Raw genomic sequence first — 19,703 nt, forward strand, 5'->3', positions numbered from 1 at the left:
TGCAAGGAATCACGTACAGTCATCATTTTGTTGCATAAAAAGGGCTTCACATACAAGGATATTGCTGCTACTAAATCAACCATTTATTGGGTCATCAAAAACTTTAAGGAGAGAGCTTCAAGTGTTGTGAAGAAGGCTTCAGGGTGTACAAGAAAGGCCAACAAGCACCAGGACAATCTCCCATAAAATGCGTTAATTATACATTAATACACTGAAGCAGAAACCAATACACTGAAGCAGAAACTAGTATTTGTGGCATTCTCAAAATATTTTGCCATGACTGCACATTCTGAACATTCAATATCAACAGATCATCCCAAGCTATGATCAGAGGAAATGAAAATAAAATGGGAATGTTAGTTTCAGTTTTTATTTTCACATGATCGATGAAGCAACACCATTTTCTATTCAGTGATGATGATTGGCAGACAGGAGAACTGGATTTGTTCTAATCAAAGGGCAGGGAACTATTTAAATAGGGTTTGGCTTTACAGCTTTTTAAAACCTGTTCTGATCTGGCCAAGAAAAGAAGAGGAGGAAAAGTGGAAATGGAGTAAGTACCCTGTTCAATATAATTTAAGACTTCATTATCATTGTTATTATTAAATTTCGATTTGTAATTATTACTATTATATTTCTTGATGCAGTGGAAATAATGAATCTCAGATGAAAGAGTTGGAATGCCTCTTTACGTGGGGAGTGGAGAAAAGTGACATGAAAGACCTTGACACACTCCTAAAAAACCACCTGCATAGGGTTAGTATCACACCAATTCGTTACCATGCCACATATTTCCACATATTGGCATTTGTGTCTCACCTGAAGGGTGATGATGAGGCAGCATTAGATTACCTCCACAAAGCTGAAGATGCTTTAAAGAAGGACAAGCGTGACGAGGCTGACTTCGTTGTCACGTATTCCAGTTTGGATCCACAATCACCTTGGTAACCAGGAGGACAAGGAGTTCTATCTAAACCAAGTGAAAAGCATAAGTGAAGACACCAGACCAGCAGTGCATGGTGAGAAAGGTTGGAGCCTGATGAAGATGGGACCCAAATACTATGAAAAATCCAAGGAAAGTTTTGAAAAAGCCCTGGAGATCAAACCAGAACACCTGTCCTACAATATGGGTTATGGAGTCGTCTTGTACAGAATGGAGGATCTAGATAAGGAACATGAAATTCAGCCAGAAGACAGTGCAGCAGTGAAACAGCTGAGGAAAACCTTGGCTCTGTATCCTGATTTTACAGAAGCCATGACCCTCTTAGCTGTAAAAAAAACACAGGAATCTTGTGAACTAGTCCTAAAGGCCTTGTCTCTGTCTCCTAATGAGAAACACATTAAGAAATATTTGGTTCACTATATAAAAAAATGTTCTCCTGAGGAATCATTAGAGATGATTAAAAGTGCACTTGTTCAAACTCCAACTTCTAACTACTACGAAGTAGGCGTCTGCTACAAGGAGAAATACGTGCAGCTGATAAAGTCTGGGAGGAGAGATGAAGCTGCAGCTTATGTAAAGAAGTGCATTCGGTTCCTGTCAGAGGCTGTCAGACTGGACCCCTCAAACACAAACGCCATGATGAACTTGGCCGAGGCGTATGCTGAGGACCAACAGCTGCAGAGGGCAGAGGAAATCTTCACCAACCTGATCCAAGAAGGTCAACTAGGGGAGAAGGATAAGCAGCACTGTCACTTCATCTATGGGAGGTTCCTATATTTCAAGAGGAATGATGAGGACAGATCTGTGGAGCAGTACAAAGAGGCGTACAAGATACAGGTATACAGCGGAGACAGGAAAAAAGCTGGAGAAAGACTCAGACAAGTAGCCACACGCAAGCATGGTCAAATGTCCAATGAGATTTGGGCTTTTCTGGCTGCTGAGGATGAAAAGTCCAACAAAGGAGATGACCTTGCAAGTGAATTCAGCCAAAAAGTTAACTTGTAATGTACCTCTATTCAGAAATATTGATCATACTAGTTCTGTATAAAAATCTATTTATACGCTATATATATATATAAAATCATTATCTGAATTACAATATGTGTGAATATAATCCAAATCTGTAAATGTATGAGAATTCTCAGAAATATTTTTATCCAGATTTATCATTATCCAACTGTTTTGCTGATTCATTTTTCTTTGCTGATTCATAATTTTTCTTGTTGTTAAAAAAGCTTTACAACCTGAAGGAAATGTAACAAGAATAAAAATGTAATGAATTTTAATTGATCATGTTTCCATATTAAAGCAACCAAAATCTTTACCAGAGGCTGATCCATCGACTAGTCACCTACATACATACAAATGTAAATGTAATACATGAATCCCCTTAACACTATTTAGCTACAGCCGTGTTCTTTAACTTTGCAAATAAGGATTTTTATTCTGGAAGTATATAGCAATATGTCCATAACAGACAACTTACGTCCAAAGCAGGTACCTCAATAAGAACAACAGAACAAGCAAAGTCAGCAGAGGCTGACTAAGTATATCACATAACGTGTATAGTGATGCAAACAACAACTTCCAAACCCCACCGACGGGACGGTGCTTTGCTCAGTGGCACCTCAATGGCACTTTGACGGATCAGGATTCAAACCGGTAACCTTCTCATTACAGGGCCGCTTCCATAACTGCTAGGCCGCCCCTGTGAGAAACACAAGCACAACTTAGTAGCTTTAGTGTTCTTATCCAGTTAAAGCAATGTGTCCAAACTTACGTCCAAAGCAGGTACCTCAGAACAAGCAAAGTCAGCAGAGGCTGCTCTCCTAGTGAACAGGACACAGGATTGAGCTGATAATGGATTTTGAAGAGAAAACCAAGTCATGCATTTTTGATCAGTTCTTCTTGTAGTAGATGTTGTCACTGAATGGACACTGAGGTGAAAAAAAGCGTTTTACAATAATAGCACACTGTTACTTTACCTCTATTTAGAGGAGTTCTTGAAGACGTACATTTTTTTCAATTTTAGGTTTTGTTTTTGTGAGAATTTTTATTCTTTATTTTCATGAAAGACCTCTTTAGCTGCAAACACACAATTTATCTAATCTTTTTTAGAATGTTATTATTTCTTTATTTATGCATGCGAAAATGTGATAATTTGACACTTGCACAGTATGCTGAGCCCTGCTAGTGCTGGGAAATGATGGAATGCGGACCAACTAGCTGTTAAATTATATGCAGGAAAACACACAAAATTTGTTCAAATGGTCACCTGTAATTCTGTGGTCCACAGTGAATCCCCCTTAATATGTAATATAAGAAACTTATTAAATGTAATAATACAAACAGTTTTTGCACTGACGTTTGCAATATCACTATTCCATTGGCAACTATTAAAATAGACAAAATGCATTAACAATCATTGGCTTCAAGAGAGTATTTAAAGATCATTTAAGAAAACAACTGGTTTCTGTCATCATTGTTGTATATTATTATTGTTGTTGTTTGATTTAGAACAATTTCAGTCACACTGGCATGTTTGAAAAGTGAGTTTTCTGTCGATAATTACATTTTCTCTAATGTCATGTAAAGGTAGTTGTGACTCCCAGGACCATGGGGCCGTCACAGTAGGTTCTCCTGCACCTGATTATGGAGTCCTGGTCCATCCCAGATGAAACCAACTAGGCTTGATAGATCAGGACTCCATAAGAACCATTAATGTGGACCGTGACGTACCTGGTTTCTGTTCCTGGCAATCGACGCACGCCTTAGGCTTTCTTTTCATTCATTCATTTTCCTTTTCGGCCATCGTGCCTGGTTTTATTGTCCTTAATAATAAAATCTCTTTTTCATGATGTCCTGCTTCTGTGCATTTTTCTTCCTTGGACAGTAAAGTCGTGACAGTAAAGTAAAGGTTGCACAACTAAATTTTAACAATCCATGCCAAAGATGTTTGCAGATTGGAAACATGAAGTTTATTGTTGCATGTTCAATATCTGTACATTCTGAAAATTCAATATCAATAACTCATCCCAAGCTAAGATCAGAGAAAATGAAAATAAAATGTGAATGTTAGTTTCAGTTGTTATTTTCACACGATTGATGATTCAACACAATTTTTACTCTGAAATGATGATCGGCAGACATATGAGGACAGAATACTATATAAACAGTGTTTGGCTTTACAGCTTTTTAAAACCTGTTCTGATCTGGCCTAGAAGAGGAGGAAGAGGAAAGGAAAAATCGAAAATATCAGTTTGGAATGCATTGATTATTGTAATATTACATTTCGGTTTGTAATTATAATGATTTCATTGCAAATGAATCTGAAATAAAATGGTGCAAATGAATCTGAAAGATTTGGAATTCCACTTTAGTGAGGAGTGGAGAAAAAGACACTGTCATGGCTGTCATTTTCCTGCAGAACCGCCAGAGGGCACCAGTGCAATTCCGATAATGGCCACGAGGAAGACATTGCAGACACCATAAGTTACTTTACTTTACTTTACTTTCTGTTTGTCTTGGGTCCACCATCACCTTGGTAACTAGGAGGACAAGGAGCTCTTTCTAAATCAATACACCAGAGCAGCATGGTGAGAAAGGTTGGAGCAGGATGAACATGGGGCCCAAATACTATGAAAGTCTAGGATAAATTTAGAGATCCAACCAGAACATCAACAACAACAACAACAACAACATTAATTTCTTATATAGCCCATAATCACAACTACAAAAACATTTATTTCTTACATAGACCAAAATCACATAAAATGTCTCAATGGGCTCACATATGTCTCAATGGGCTTTGACAAGCCCTACAGTTGACACCCACCACACTAGACCCTTCTGCATACAAGGAAAAACTCCACACACACAAAAACTCTAGGAGAGAGAAAAAAAAGGAAGAAACCTTGGGGAAGAGTGAAACAGAGAGGGACGCCCTTCCAGGGTCTGCATCATGCAACCTCCACCATGCAATGATAAAAATGAGGTAAAGTTAATAGAGTTTTGCGCAGGTTAAAAGTTCCTGTCTCCTGGTGCAGCGACCAATAACAATTACTGCATTTTATCAGTAATAACTATCCTTTATTAAAATATTTCTCAGTAATACCAGTTGCAGTGACTGTATGGACTGTATGAGGTGGTGACGTTTGATGTTTGCAAATATTATGTTTTCAATATTAACACACACATTTAGAAATCTTTTAAACTTGGACATCCTTTTCTTCTTTTTTACGATAACAACCTCTGCTTTACTGTTGTGAGATGTACTTATTTTCAGTTTAAAGGTACTCTGTTGATTGTGGTGTGAAGCTATTGATGCAAATTACATCCCTTCTGGCAGACTGTGCGCAAATACTTTTAGACGAAGATTTAAGTTTCGTTTTTCCGGTTTAGGTTTCCCTTATTGTTAAATTTAAAAGAACATTCCACAGTGACTAGCCTAGAGTGCTCCACATCAAAACCACAGAACCTGCAGGGCCGCTTCCTTTTTTTCTTTTTTACACAGTGATGTGGACCAGAGAAACACAATGTTGATCTTTCTATTGCGTCTTTGTACCTGCTGAAAAAACTGAGCGTGTGTTGTTTAGAGTGGTTGTGAAATTACCCATTTAATTTTTTTTAATTATTACTATTTTCTCTCTGTTGCAAACATGGTGCTAATTTTCCATACAAGATTTAGCGCAGTGAAATGATGCTTAACTTGTATAGTTATCGCTGATGTCAATACCATTACTTACAGTGACAAAATTGGCCCTTGAGCTGGACGGGCTGGAGTGCCTTTATACGTGACAAGTGGAAATTGATTCAGGAAGCCACAGAAAATCCACCAAAACCTCTTGGAAAAAGTTCAACAATCACCTCTTCATTACCAAGACACATATTTCAGCATTTTGGCATTTGTGCTTCACCTGGAAGGAGAAACTAAGATGGCCCTTGAGTACCTCTGCAAGGCTGAAGAGGCTTTAAAGGAGAACAGGTGGTAAGGTGGTAGTAGCCTAGTGGGTCAGACACTCGCCTGTGAACCAGAAGACCCGGGTTCAAATCCCACTTACTGCCATTGTGTCCCTGAGCAAGACACTTAACCTTAAGTTGCTCCAGGGGGGACTGTCCCTGTAAAAACTGATTGTAAGTCGCTCTGGGTAAGTGTCTGATAAATGCTGTAAATGTAAATGTAAAATGTAGGACAAGAGTGATGAGACTGACTTATTCATCGTCACTTATTCCAGCTTTGCCTGGATCCACCATCACATTAAGAACCAAGAAAGGCCAACAAGCACCATCTCCCATAAAATGCATGTAATTATACTTTAATACACCACGGAAACAACTGACAAAAAGACCTATAAACATTGAAGCAGAAACCAGTATTTGTGTCATTCTCAAAACATTTTGCCATGACTGCACATTCTGAACATTTAATATCAACAGATCATCCCAAGCTAAGATCAGAGAAAATGAAAATAAAATGTGAATGTTAGTTTCAGTTTTTATTTTCACATGATCGATGAAGCAACACCATTTTCTATTCAGTGATGATGATTGGCAGACAGGAGAACCGGATTTGTTCTAATCAAAGGGCAGGGAACTATTTAAATAGGGTTTGGCATTACAGATTTTTAAAACCTGTTCTGATCTGGCCAAGAAAAGAAGAGGAGGAAAACTGGAAATGGAGTAAGTACCCTGTTCAATATAATATAAGACTGCATTATCATTGTTATTCTTAAATTTCAATTTGTAATTATTACTATTATATTTCTTGATGCAGTGGAACTAATGAATCCCAGATGAAAGAGTTGGAATGCCTCTTTACGTGGGGAGTGGAGAAAAGTGACATGAAAGACCTTGACACACTCCTAAAAAACCACCTGCATAGGGTTAGTGTCTCACCAATTCGTTACCATGCCACATATTTCCACATTTTGGCTTTTGTGTCTCACCTGAAGGGTGATGATGAGGCAGCATTAGATTACCTCCACAAAGCTGAAGATGCTTTAAAGAAGGACAAGCGTGACGAGGCTGACTTCGTTGTCACCTATTCCAGTTTGGCCTGGATCCACAATCACCTTGGTAACCAGGAGAACAAGGAGTTCTATCTAAACCAAGTGAAAAGCATACGCCAAGACACCAGACCAGCAGTGCATGGTGAGAAAGGTTGGAGCCTGATGAAGATGGGGCCCAAATACTATGAAAGAGCCAAGGAAAGTTTTGAAAAAGCCCTGGAGATCAAACCAGAACACCAGTCCTACAATATGGGTTATGGAGTCGTCTTGTACAGAATGGAGGATCTAGATACGGAATATGAAATTCAGCCAGAAGACAGTGCAGCAGTGAAACAGCTAAAGAAAACATTGGCTCTGTATCCTGATTTTACAGAAGCCATGACCCTCTTAGCTGTAAAAAAAACACAGGAATCTCGTGAATTAGTCCTAAAGGCCTTGTCTCTGTCTCCTAATGACAAAAACATTAATGACTATGTGGTTAATTATTTAAAAAAATGTTCACCTGAGGAATCATTAGAGATGATTAAAAGTGCACTCGTTCAAACTCCGACTTCTGCCTTCCTGAATCACAAAGCAGGTCTTTGCTACAAGGAGAAATACGTGCAGCTGATAATGTCTGGGAGGAGAGATGAAGCTGCAGCTGATGTGAAGGAGTGCATCCGGTTCCTGTCAGAGGCTGTCAGACTGGACCCCTCAAACACATACGCCATGATGAACTTGGCCGAGGCGTATGCTGAGGACCATCAGCTACAGATGGCAGTCGATATCTTCAAAAAGGCACTTGCCCAGAATCCGAATTCTGACATCCTGAATCTAAAAGCAGGTCTCTGCTACAAGAAGAAATACGTGCAGCTGATAATGTCTTGGAGGAGAGATGAAGCTGCAGCTGATATGAAGGAGTGCATTCGGTTCCTGTCAGAGGCTGTCAGGCTGGACCCCTCAAACACATACGCCATGATGAACTTGGCCGAGGCGTATGCTGAGGACAATCAGCTACCGAGGGCAGAGAAAATCTTCACCGACCTGATCAGAGCATATCAACTTAGGGAGAAGGATAAGCAGCACTGTCACTTCATCTATGGGAAGTTCCTATTTTTCAAGTGGAATGATGAGGACAGATCTGTGGAGCAGTACAAAGAGGCCTACAAGATACATGTATACAGCGAAGAAAGGAAAAAAGTTAGGAAACTACTCGAAAACATAGCCGAAACCAAGGGCGGTCAAAAGGGTAAAGCGATTAAGGCTTTTCTAACTGCTGAGGATAAAAAGCGAATTCAGCCAAAAAATTAACTTGTGATGTACCTCTATTCAGAAATATTGATCATACTAGTTCTGTGTAAAAATCTATTATACTTAGCTATATATATTAAATTATCCTCTGAATTACAATATGTATGAATATAATCCAAATCTGTTAATGTATGAGAATTCTCAGAAATATGTTTATCTAGATTTATCATTATCCAACTGTTTTGCTGATTAATTTTTCTTTGCTGAGTCATCATTTTTCTTTTTGTTAAAAAAGCTTTACAACCTGAAGGAAATGTAACAGGAATAAAAATGTAATGAATTTTAATGGATCATGTTTCCATATTAAAGCAACGACACTCTTTACTGGAGGCAGATCCTCGACCAGTCACCTTAATATATGAGTCAACTTAACACTATTTAGTTACAGCCATGTTCTTTAACTTTGCAAATAAGGATTTTTATTCTGGAAGTATATCATATAACGTGCACAGTGATGCAGACAACAACTCCCAAACCCCACCAACGAGACGGTGCTTTGCTCAGTGGCACCTCAATGGCACTTTGGCGGATCAGGATTCAAACCGGCAACCTTCTCATTACAGGGCCGCTTCCATAACTGCTAGGCCGCGCCTGTGAGAAACACAAGCACAACTTAGTAGCATTAGTGTTCTTATCCAGTTAAAGCAATGTGTCCATAACAGACAACTTACGTCCCAAGCAGGTACCTCAGTAAGAACAACAGAACAAGCAAAGTCAGCAGAGGCTGCTCTCCTAGTGAACAGGACACAGGATTAAACTGATAATGGATTTTGAAGAGAAGAACAAATCATGAATTTTTGATCAGTTCTTCTTGTAGTAGATGTTGTCACTGACATGAAAAACAAGTGTTTTAGCACACTTACACATTTTCAGATCCTTTTCTGTTACTTTACTTCTATTTAGAGGAGTTCTTGAAGACGTAATTTTTTTTTCTCATTTAAAATTTGTTTTTGTGAGATTTTTTATTCTTGATTTTCATGAAAGACCTCTTGAGCTGCAAACACACAATTTATCTAATCTTTTTTAGGACGTCATTATTTCTTTATTTATGCATGCAAAAATGTGATAATTTGACACATGCACAGTATGCTGAGCCCTGCTAGTGCTGGGAAATGATGGAATGGAGACCAACTGGCTGTTAAATTATATGCAAGAAAACACTCAAAAAAGTGTAAAAGACGTTACTCTTGATTTACTTTGAAAATTGATTTGGAGATTTAAGTCAGTGCATGACATTGAACTGAAAATGTTCATCTGGATTTGTTCAAATGGTCACCTGTAATTCTGTGGTCCACAGTGAATCCCCCGTCATATATAAACATTTAACTCATTAAATGTAATAATACAAACAGTTTTTGCACTGACGTTTGCAATATCACTATTCCATTGGCAGCTATTAAAATAGACAAAATACATGAACAATCATTGGCTTTAAGAGAGTATTTAAAGATCATTTAAGAAAACAACGGGTTTCTGTCATCATTGTTGTATATTATTATTGTTGTTGTTTGATTTAGTACAATTCCAGTCATACTGGCATGTTTGAAAAGTGAAAGCCTGGTTTTATTGTCCTTCATAATAAAATCCTTTTTTCATGATGTCCTGCTTCCGGAAAGTAAAATTGTGACAGTAAAGTAAAGGTTGCACAACTGAATTTTAACTATCCATGCCAAAGATGTTTGCAGATTGGAAGTCCATTGTTGCATATTCAATATCTGTACATTCTGAACATTCAATATCAATAACTCATCCCAAGCTAAGATCAGAGAAAATTAAAATAAAATGTGAATGTTAGTTTCAGTTTTTATTTTCACATGATTGATGATTCAACACCATTTTTACTCTGAAATGATGATCGGCAGACAAGAGAACTGGTTTTGTTCTCATATGAGGACAGAATACTATTTAAACAGTGTTTGGCTTTACAGCTTTTTAAAACCTGTTCTAATCTGGCCAAGAAGAGGAGGAAGAGGAAAGGAAAAATCAGAAATATTATTTTGGAATGCATTGATCATTGTAATATTACATTGCGATTTGTAATAATTATGATTTCATTTATTGATGCAGTGGTGCAAATGAATCTGAAAAATTTGGAATGCCACTTTACGTGGGGAGTGGAGAATGGCTGTCATTTGCCTGCAGAACCGCCAGAGGGCACCAGTGCAACCCCGATAATGGCCACGAGGAAGGCATTGCAGACACCACAAGTTGTCTGTTTGTCTTGGGTCCACCATCACCTTGGTAACTAGGAGGACAAGGAGCTCTTTCTAAACCAAGACACCAGAGCAGCAATGCATGGTGAGAAAGGTTGGAGCCTGATGAACATTGGGCCCAAATACTATGAAAGTCAAGGATAATTTTAAAAATCCCTAGAGATCAAACCAGAACATCAACAACAACACAATTTATTTCTTATATAGCCCATAATCACATGCAATATGTCTCAATGGGCTTTGACAGGCCCTACAATTGACACCCCGACACTTGACCCTTCTGCACACAAAGAAAATCTCCACACAAAAAAGCTCTAGGTGAGAGATAAGAAGAAAGGAAGAAACCTTTGGAAGAAGAGATCCAGAGAGGGACCCCCTTCCAGGGTAGAGTGAGCCTGCAAGTGGTGTCAGTGCAGGGTTGGTGATGATTTGTCCAATAAAAGAAAAAGTCCTACAGTTATAGAGGTTGAGAAGTCCAACGTGTAGTAAAGAGCATCTGTCCATATTTGGAGGTATTGGACAGTGCAGTGCAGAGGGACATTGCAGAGGGACATTGCAATTCATCTGATCGCACTTTATAACATTCTAGAGTATATACAAATTGCCATAATAAAAACAGAAGCAGAAACCTTTGTGAAAACAAGTATTTGTGTCTTTCTCAAAACATTGGCCACAACTGTACTGTAAAATGCTTTTAATTATTATTTGAGTAAAATGACATATAAATAGGCCACAAATTAGTCTTTGAGCCCATTTAGCCAGCTTTTTGTACCACATGGAGCATGCTGTGAAGAAGGTATTGACAGGGTGGTGAATCAGGATCAAACCCCACTTACTACCATTGTGTCCCTGAGCAAGACACTTAACCCTGAGTTGCTCCAGGGGGGGACTGTCCCTGTAACTACTGATTGTAAGTCGCTCTGGATAAGGGCATCTGATAAATGCTGTAAATGTAAAGGTTAAGGCTTCTGAGGCCTTGGTTTCATCCATAAACATTAATGCCCTGAGCATAAATGAAATTACTGTTCTGTGATAAGTCTAATGACATTTAATTACCCTAAATACATTCTGTAGCACATACATCTTAAAAATTAACTGCTAAACATTTATCAGACCTGTGCCGTTCAGGACAATAAATTGCTGCCTATAACTTCGCATGACACGAATCGGGGCTCTTTATGTGTTATGGTATTTTGTAGTATAATTAAATTATTATTAAAATAATCAAATGATCTGTTGTGGTTCAATACTGAATTTGATTAAAGTTCCACCAGTGTCCAGGTTCTCATCACTCATGGTGTGGACCAGGTTCTAATAACCCCCTAGAAAAATGTTTACAGAGGTATGTAAACAGTAAAATACCAGCAGATGGAGCTGTTTTACTGTAAAACCATCAGCTACTAGAAAGTTGGGAATGTTTGCAGAAGTCGCTATAATTAGATTTCTACAAAGGCTTCAAATCATGAGACCTTTTATTATGTATCAGCAAACAACATACTTGTTATCCATACTTCAGCACATAAATGTGAATTTACCATTTGTGTGATATGATACACAAGGACAAAACCTTTGAACAGTGTTGTCCTCTGATGCAATGTGCATCTGGATAAAGTCTGGTTTAAAAACCGTCCTTTTGAGCTTTTCATTCAAAAGCAAAATGTTTTTGAATAAGAACTTACAACGCTAGCCTATGATCATCGTAATCATTCTCGACAACAGTAAAATACAGTTTTAACAAAACAAACAACCCCCCCAACACAATTTAAGAAGCCCACTGTTATGACATTGCATTGTTCATGCCAAGCATGTGCTTTTTGGAAATGTAAATGTCCGCTTGGCCAACGATGGGCTGTTTGTTTCGGTGGTCCGTGTGCCTCCTGATGAAATGGCCGATCGCTTTTGCTGTAAAGAGGAGCAGTGAACTGGAGATCAGAGCGAACCCACTCAGGAAGAAAGTAGCCGTGTAGGTTCCCGTCGTGTCCACCAGCCACCCTGCAGAAGGAGCAGAATTGGTACGCCCATGTATATTTACACACAAAATGTGCAATATAATATGTCCTTCTATAGAATATGCCTTTTAATTTTATATACTGTTTTGTCCAGTTTATTAATGCTAGCTGTGCTAAGCTATCTTGGCTACATGCACTGCAATAAATATCAGACACTACTAGTTTTTCCACTTTTTCATGTGAGGTGTGGCTGTAATTTATGAACAGTAGCATATGTCAGTAGTCAGTTACCCTTTCGGAAGATTAAGAAAAGTGGAGAATTCGCTGAACAGCTAACAGCCACACCTACTGCATAATCCTCCTTCCTTAGCATAAAGATTAGCATCAAGCAAACACACAGCACAGAATTATTACTGTCTTATTTTTTGCCATGATTCCTGGTTTAATGGGCTTTCCATTGAAATAGAAATGTAAAAGAAATTACAAAGAATAGAACACAAATATTTGCATATCTTATTCTCTTAGTATAAAGATTAGCATCAAGCAAATACACAGGAGAGCATTATTATTTCATTATACCGGGTATTTATTGACATTATATCCAGTTTATTGAAAAGGGCTTTCTATAGAAATGCAAAAAAAAATCATCTATGATTCTCCTAGTATTTAAAATAGAAAAATAATGTATAAGATATAAAAAGGTGTGTATAGTGCCATAACATCTTAATAAAGTTTTGGATGAATATTGCTCATTACCTCCAATGGGTGGGCTGACCAGATATGGAACGGCGTGCAGGAAATACACGACTCCCAGTGCAGAGGAAAGGTACATTGTTCCGACCACATCCGAGGTGACCACAGGAATTAGTGCCACATATGCCCCGTCAAAGTACCCGTAGAGCACAGAAAAGGGTATGAGGAGGGAGAAGGTACGTAAAAGAGGGATGAAGAGGCAACACAGGCCCTCCAGTCCCACGGCAAAGATGTAACAGAGGCTCCGATGCTTCTTCAGCCACCTGGGAAATGCAGCGCAGAGAAAAAAACTGATTCATGGAATAATCTTTCATTGCAAACTATCGTTTCTTCAGCCTAAGCAGTGGTTTAGTCGGAGCGCGAGGTCTAGTGACAAACATGACTGCTTCTATTAGTAGGTCTATGGCTTAACCTACTAATTATTTACCAGGATAACCCTCTCAGGTCTTACTCTATAATGTGAACGGAAGTCGCTCATTCCACATGGTGGAATTATATTGCCAGTAGTGCATATAGTAAAAGCTCCAATATTTTTGTGCTATTCGCCAATGCATTTATGTAAAGTAAAAAAGAAGTGATAGCTACCTCTGGTCAGTCAACCAGCCAAAGGTGATGTTTCCCACAATGTCAATGACACCGAGGATGGACATGAGGAAGGCTGCCTGATGGTGACTCACGCCGACATCCAAAGCATATGGCACAAGGTAGACAAACGGCAGGCTGCAACCACTGGCTAGGAAGACGAAGGAGACGGCCAGCATCAAGAACTTAGGCATGAGCAGAAAGCGGTAGTCTTGCATGGACTGGAGGCAGGAGGAGCGCAGCGTTGTTCCCCGGCAGTCCCCTTCCGCTGGTAGCTGCTTTCCGCACTCGGGATCGACAGTCAGGGGGCATGCTTCTCCCACTCTGAGAGTTATGGGCCGGAGCAGAGCGCCGCACACGCACAGGTTGGACACAAAGCCCCCCAGGATGAGCAGCGCCCCTCGCCACGAGTAGTGCTCAATCAGTATCTGCACCACGGGGGCCAGGATAAACGTTCCAATGCCGCTGCCAGACATGGCAATGCCGTAAGCCAGGGCCTTCCTCTCAGAGAAGTACACCCCCACCATGGCAATGGCAGGAGTATAGCAGAGAGCAAAGCCCACACCTGCCACAGAAGAGGAGTGGGATCTAACAGAAGCGTACAAAAGAGATTTTCTGTCACAATGATTCATAGAGGACTCACCTGTCAGGACCCCAAGAGTTAGGTATAGATACTCCAGACTAGTGGCAAAGGAACTCAACACCAGGCCGACGGAGGACAGAAAGCCGCCTAACATCACAGCCACGCGACAGGAGAGCCTGTTCCCAATGAAACTGCCCAGAGGAGCTGTTCAAAAATACCATCAATAAAGATTTGTTTGCTCTTTTTAAATCCATAAAACTCTTTACAGATAATATAAAAAAAAGAATAGTTAAGTATTAAGCATGAAATTGATTAAAAAAACAATCTAGTCCATTACAGATCAACACAAATCCATTGCATTCAACAACATAGTTACATACAATACAACATAAATATACTTCGCCAAGACAATACCACACATCAGCAAAAAAATAAAACTCTTAATATATATTAAAAACATTTTCCTTAACTTACTAACTAAAAGAATAATGGTTTCACAATTTAACATGCATTTTCTTTTGTGAAACACAAAAGAGATTTGTTGCATTGGGGAGCTGTAGATTGTGGGGGTTTCATTTGCAATTTTTGTCTCGGTTAACGTATAGTTACAGTCTAATGTCAACACATATCATGATATATACGTATTATACACATCGTAATTAAAAAGACTTTTATTTTGACCAAAAAAGAACTAGTTCACAGTCTGAAACTTGCAAATGTGTATGTACATCTAGCCCCAGCCATGTCAGGTGTTGGTGCATGATGCATACCGGCTCTCCAAAAACGGACTCAACGTCCAGTCCATTCCAGATATTGCAGAAAGGACTGCGTGAACAGTACTGACCCCTGCAACTCTATCGCTCATATGCATGTCTTCAATAAATGTTTTACAATGCATAGACTATGTTCAATTTAGTTAATTATCAACAGTTCACATCACCGGTGACAGCCTTGGTGCAAATTCTGCATGTCTGCACTTCCCACCCCTGTCCAAGTGGAGAAAAGGCCTTTTGGTGACTCGAGGTTCTCCTTTCAAACCCTCTGCGCTGTAATATTAGATATCGCCAAGAGACGTGTAAACAAACAGGGTCACAGCGCTGTGACATGGACATGCTTCTTTCAAGATGTTCGCTGTGTGTTGCTGCCTTCCCAGGGGCCATCGGGGCCGGCCACGGAACCGGCTCCCTGCTGCTTGCAGCTCGTACTGCACACGCGTTCAGCAGCACACGATACTCCAGATTACAATGAACAATTATCTTTACTGTCACCGCTGTGCCTGTTGTGCATATTGGCGGTTCGTTTCTGCATGCTACAGATTTTGGCTACACGATTTCCTCAAGTGAAGGCTGACAAGGTGCACCTAACGTCTGGTGCGAGGGGAAAATGGAGCTCACAATTTTGCCTTGCTTTGTTGGCTGGGGTTCAGCTACTCAAGACCCTAGTCACTAGTCACCCTGCTGCAAATTCTGCCCCCAGCACGTCTACTCCTCTACACCAAACTAAGCAAATGTGAAGCCATTTTTTTGGTTCGTTTTTGAATGAACTTCCAATACCAAACGGCAATTGCACTTATTGGCAAAAGTCTGCACCCTCACAGTGGCATAAAGGAATCACAAGTAACTGTCAACAAGGAGAAACTGTTCCGTACCGCACAGCATGGTCGTACAGTCTACCAGTGAGTGTATCCACGCAGTGCCTGAATAGTCCCGTGCAAAGTACAGCTGGAACTCAGTGAAAAATATGGAGATGCACCTGGAGTTGGAAAAAAAGGGGGAAAAAAAAAAAAAAAACATTCAAAAACTTCAAAGAATTAGCAATGCAAATGATATGGCTACTACGGCACACAGCTGCTGGTAAATCATCTGTGAATCTGTACATGGCCCGAAAGCCCTTTGGGTGAGAAGCGTGCAGCAGGCTGGATTCGCACCTGTACAAACATGCAGCGGAGGACACGATCGCGGGGTCAGATCACTCGGAGCAGGACAGGCAATTACTCGCACGCCGCTAATGACTAACTAGGGAACACTCGCACGGGGATGAGCATGAGTCCGTCGGCTTGCTATTGCTGGAATACGCACTCACGCCGTCAAATGATAAGGCTCTTATGGTTTTGCCCTGCCTCAACATTTACGTCATTGTAGCGGACTTACAATCAGTATTTACAGGGACAGTCCCATTGGAGACACTCAGGGTTAAGTGTCTTGCTCAGGGACACAATGGTGGAAAGTGGGGTTTGAACCTGTGACATTGGGGCCTTCTGGTTGGTAGGCAATGTTACTACCACCGGCATCCGCCATCCACGTATATCCACATCCCTGCTGCGTCTGGACAGCTCAGCGTGGACATGGGTGTTGCATGACCGAAACTTGAAACATCTCATTCATCTCGGCGCCTGCTTTACGCGGAACCTGTTTTTTCTGTTCGGCATATCTGACCTACTAACCCCCCTCATTAGCTCAGCACTTTTTTTTTTTCTTTATCCACACAAATGATTGTCCAGTACATTAACCAACGCGCTGACTGGTCTTTTGTCTTTACATCCGTACAGTATGTACCGTGGGCACATCTCAGCAGACAAACAAAATACGAAATTTATACGATGAAGCGATCACATTGAACATACCAGAAACAACATTTCTACTCGGAAGTAAATGTTGGACGGCAGATCATGGCTGACTGGGGCATTGTTTCAGCCGAAGGAAGAAACATAAGCTGTTTACCAGGCAGCACGATGTATGTAACCTGACCTGGCCAGTGTGCCGGCAGAATCCAAAGCTGCACATAACTTAAGCAAACTTGTTCTCGGGCAAACATTGGTCAAGACCCTTAACATAGTAATATGACCTCAAAACAACACCCCAGCAGTATCTGTGCACGAAACGTCCTGAGCACTGCAGAATTGCACCATCAGGCTGATCAATACCGCAGCGCCGGAGGCGACCCTGCTTACAGTATCTAAAAATGGGTTTTAGACACTGCCCTCCACAGCCTTGAGGCTTGAGGCGTAGTTACGTTCGGGAATGCTTGGGATGTGCGTAAAATGTAAAATAGCTGTGAGGTCGCCATAAGACTTGCAATTAACCCGATTGCAATTAAATCTATTTATAGGCTGGGTGATAAATAATGCCGGCAGTGCCACGCTTACCTCGTAACTGCACGGGTGCACACAGTGACCACAAAGCAGCCAGCCACGATCATCCATCCCCAGCCCCCGTCCGGAGGAAGGACCCCCGGCGTCTTCTTTTCCGGAGACATGGACACTCCTCTGGCCACTTCCTCTTGCCGCAAACCACTGCGAGGAGACCCCCGTCCTCTTTATCCAGTTTCACAAGTCGTCAAGGGCGTACGGCGAGGCGCCCTGGTCTGGATGAGGAGGCCACTCAGTAACTCTGAAACGTGCAGGGCATCAGGCATGAGGGGGAGAACTCGGCACATTAAAGGCCTTCTTTACCGGGTCAAGTTTGTATTTAACAGAGTTACGAATAGCAGACGTGTTAAAGTTTAAATGCGTGCTGGCGTTTCCCCTCATTACTGCACCATCAGCACACCTACAGCAGCGCATACACTTCTATATTTATTCAGAATTCATTCACAGGGTGGGAAGATTGGAATATTTGAAACGCTGTGCAAAAAAGCCTGATTTGAACGTGCATATCAGGGTCCTTTTCTACTGTGGGAAATTGCATCTTTAATATCATCTTCACGATGACATTGTGGGCACTATTTTCAAACTGGATTAACTGGCGTCTTCAGGATTTACACAAAGAAATAGATTAAAGAAGAAAGAAGCACCATCTTCAGTGATTTAATGGCCGCTTAATTCGTCAAGAGTGAGGAAGCAGTGTGCATGAGAGCTGTCAATCATTAAGCTCCTCCCATTTAAAACTATTTAAAAAATCATGTGGAAGACAGAAAGTATTAGGGGAAACGAAAGAGAGTGGTATTTTTGATAAATAATACAGCTGTTTGTCCTTATTTGTTCAATTTATGTAATTCTGAGGACAATCTGCACACTTAGCAACTAGCACTGCGTCCAGTGCCACTTCGGAAACAGTTCTCTGTAAACCTGATTCACTTCTCTTTCTTTCATGACTGATAAAAATTCACGTAAATTGCAACTTATGAATGTTGTTGGTTGCCGATTTTGCATTGGATAAGATAAAGTACATGTCATGTGACCAGATGGCTTCTTTTCAGCCCCTAGTTTTGGTGTTACGGGGGAAAAACAACTCTAGCAACTCTACCTTGTCGGCCCTATGCCTGTTTCTACAACACTTTTTTTTTTTTTTTTTTAAAGAAGAAGTGGTGAATATAAACGATATTTCTGGAATCGGTCCTTGTTCATTTTGATGCATTCGGAAACGCCGTCCGGCTCCGCAAAGATTCGAACGAAAAGATTCGAAGCGCCGAGAGTCGGTTTTCCGGCTACGGTTGGCCCACACGTGGCCGCTGTGCCCTGTTTTGGTGGGGGAGAAGGGGGCAGAGAGGGGCTGGCGGTGGGGGTCCTTTCTTGTTTTCCGTGCTCTCCGTTACCGTCCTGTTACCGTTACCCGTGCGCTCAGTTTTTCCTCTTCTTCTTCTTCTTCTTTTTTTTCTTTTCTTTTTTGTTGTTATCTTATCGGCCAGTTGCGACAGATGTTTTCGCACCGTTCTTTCTCAGCTCGCTGTGCTGCCGCCACCGAATACGTCGCTAGGAGCAACCTGAGGATCTGGAACAGTAATGCTCCAAACACGAAATGTGCTCGCGTTTTGCGCAAATTGTTCGCATTTATTATAATTTTTTTTTTTTTTTTTTTTGCAAAAAAAAAAAAAAAAAAAAAGTATTGTAAATAAAGCAGATTGTGCGCCAGCCCGCACGCGAAGGAAACACTCACCACGTTCAGAACGTCTGGGGCTCTGGCACGGCTCCTCCGCGCTCGAGGTCCATCACTGGCGCGCCTCGACTTTTCCGCCGCCGCGCGCGACAGGGCGCGCGTGCACGCGCGGGACCGACGAACGCACCCCCCCCCCTCCCCCCAACACTCCTCCCAACACGTGGAGGGGTATTATGCAATTTTTTTCTAAGAAGTTTGATGCCCGAAGTTCGCTGGCGTTTCGAGGCATATGAGGGTAAATCGGTTCTCTTGTGAGCTGAACCTCAAAAATAAAAAAAATTCCTCTTAATCCAGTATTATTGACATATATACAGTACAGGCCAGACGTTTGGACACACCTTCTCATTCAATGTGTTTCCTCTATTTTCATGACCATTTATTTACATTGGTAGATTCTCACTGAAGGCATCAAAAATATGAATGAACACATGTGGAGTTATGTACTTAACAAAAAGTGGAGACCTGGCCTCCACAGTCACCGGACCTGAACCCAATCCAGATGGTTTGG

General features: G+C 40.8%; 3 protein-coding genes across 4 annotated transcripts; 2 read left to right on the plus strand and 1 right to left on the minus strand.

Annotated features, from left to right (window-relative positions):
* Positions 1-526: 526 nt before the first annotated feature.
* Positions 527-1,948, plus strand: LOC114768087 (interferon-induced protein with tetratricopeptide repeats 5-like). The gene is made up of 4 exons (XM_028960186.1): positions 527-553; positions 648-756; positions 826-909; positions 953-1,948. The coding sequence occupies exons 1-4, from the start codon at positions 549-551 to the stop codon at positions 1,946-1,948; spliced, it is 1,194 nt and encodes a 397-aa protein (XP_028816019.1). The 5' UTR covers positions 527-548.
* Positions 1,949-6,587: 4,639 nt separating this feature from the next.
* LOC114768093 (interferon-induced protein with tetratricopeptide repeats 1B-like) lies at positions 6,588-8,241 on the plus strand. Its single transcript, XM_028960199.1, has 2 exons — positions 6,588-6,622; positions 6,717-8,241. Exons 1-2 carry the CDS (start codon positions 6,618-6,620, stop codon positions 8,239-8,241), a joined length of 1,530 nt encoding a protein of 509 aa, XP_028816032.1. The 5' UTR covers positions 6,588-6,617.
* A 3,667-nt stretch (positions 8,242-11,908) lies between these two features.
* Positions 11,909-19,312, minus strand: slc16a12b (solute carrier family 16 member 12b). Of its 2 annotated transcripts, XM_028969871.1 has the most exons (7): positions 19,196-19,312; positions 17,467-17,710; positions 15,970-16,073; positions 14,382-14,525; positions 13,742-14,303; positions 13,160-13,419; positions 11,909-12,446 (listed from the first exon to the last, which is right to left on the minus strand). In XM_028969871.1, the coding sequence occupies exons 2-7, from the start codon at positions 17,574-17,576 to the stop codon at positions 12,232-12,234; spliced, it is 1,395 nt and encodes a 464-aa protein (XP_028825704.1). In that variant the 5' UTR covers positions 17,577-17,710; positions 19,196-19,312; the 3' UTR covers positions 11,909-12,231. The 2 variants fall into 2 exon arrangements, with proteins under 2 accessions (XP_028825704.1, XP_028825703.1); XM_028969870.1 differs by having other exon boundaries at positions 13,742-14,525.
* Positions 19,313-19,703: the final 391 nt, after the last annotated feature.

Source organism: Denticeps clupeoides, chromosome 2 (genome assembly GCF_900700375.1).
Source record: "Denticeps clupeoides chromosome 2, fDenClu1.1, whole genome shotgun sequence".
NCBI lineage: Eukaryota > Metazoa > Chordata > Actinopteri > Clupeiformes > Denticipitidae > Denticeps > Denticeps clupeoides.

Excerpts from the sequence above, each read along its gene's own strand:
- slc16a12b (XM_028969870.1), bottom strand. The coding sequence starts at position 17,576 with ATGTCTCCGGAAAAGAAGACGCCGGGGGTCCTTCCTCCGGACGGGGGC. Across the intron at positions 13,420-13,741 it reads GGCTGGTTGACTGACCAGAG|GTGGCTGAAGAAGCATCGGA; the intron begins GTAGCTATCACT and ends TGCATTTCCCAG. Across the intron at positions 12,447-13,159 it reads GGTCAGCCCACCCATTGGAG|GGTGGCTGGTGGACACGACG; the intron begins GTAATGAGCAAT and ends CTCCTTCTGCAG.
- LOC114768087 (XM_028960186.1), top strand. Across the intron at positions 757-825 it reads TAAAAAACCACCTGCATAGG|GGTGATGATGAGGCAGCATT; the intron begins GTTAGTATCACA and ends TCTCACCTGAAG. Across the intron at positions 910-952 it reads GTGACGAGGCTGACTTCGTT|GAGGACAAGGAGTTCTATCT; the intron begins GTCACGTATTCC and ends CTTGGTAACCAG.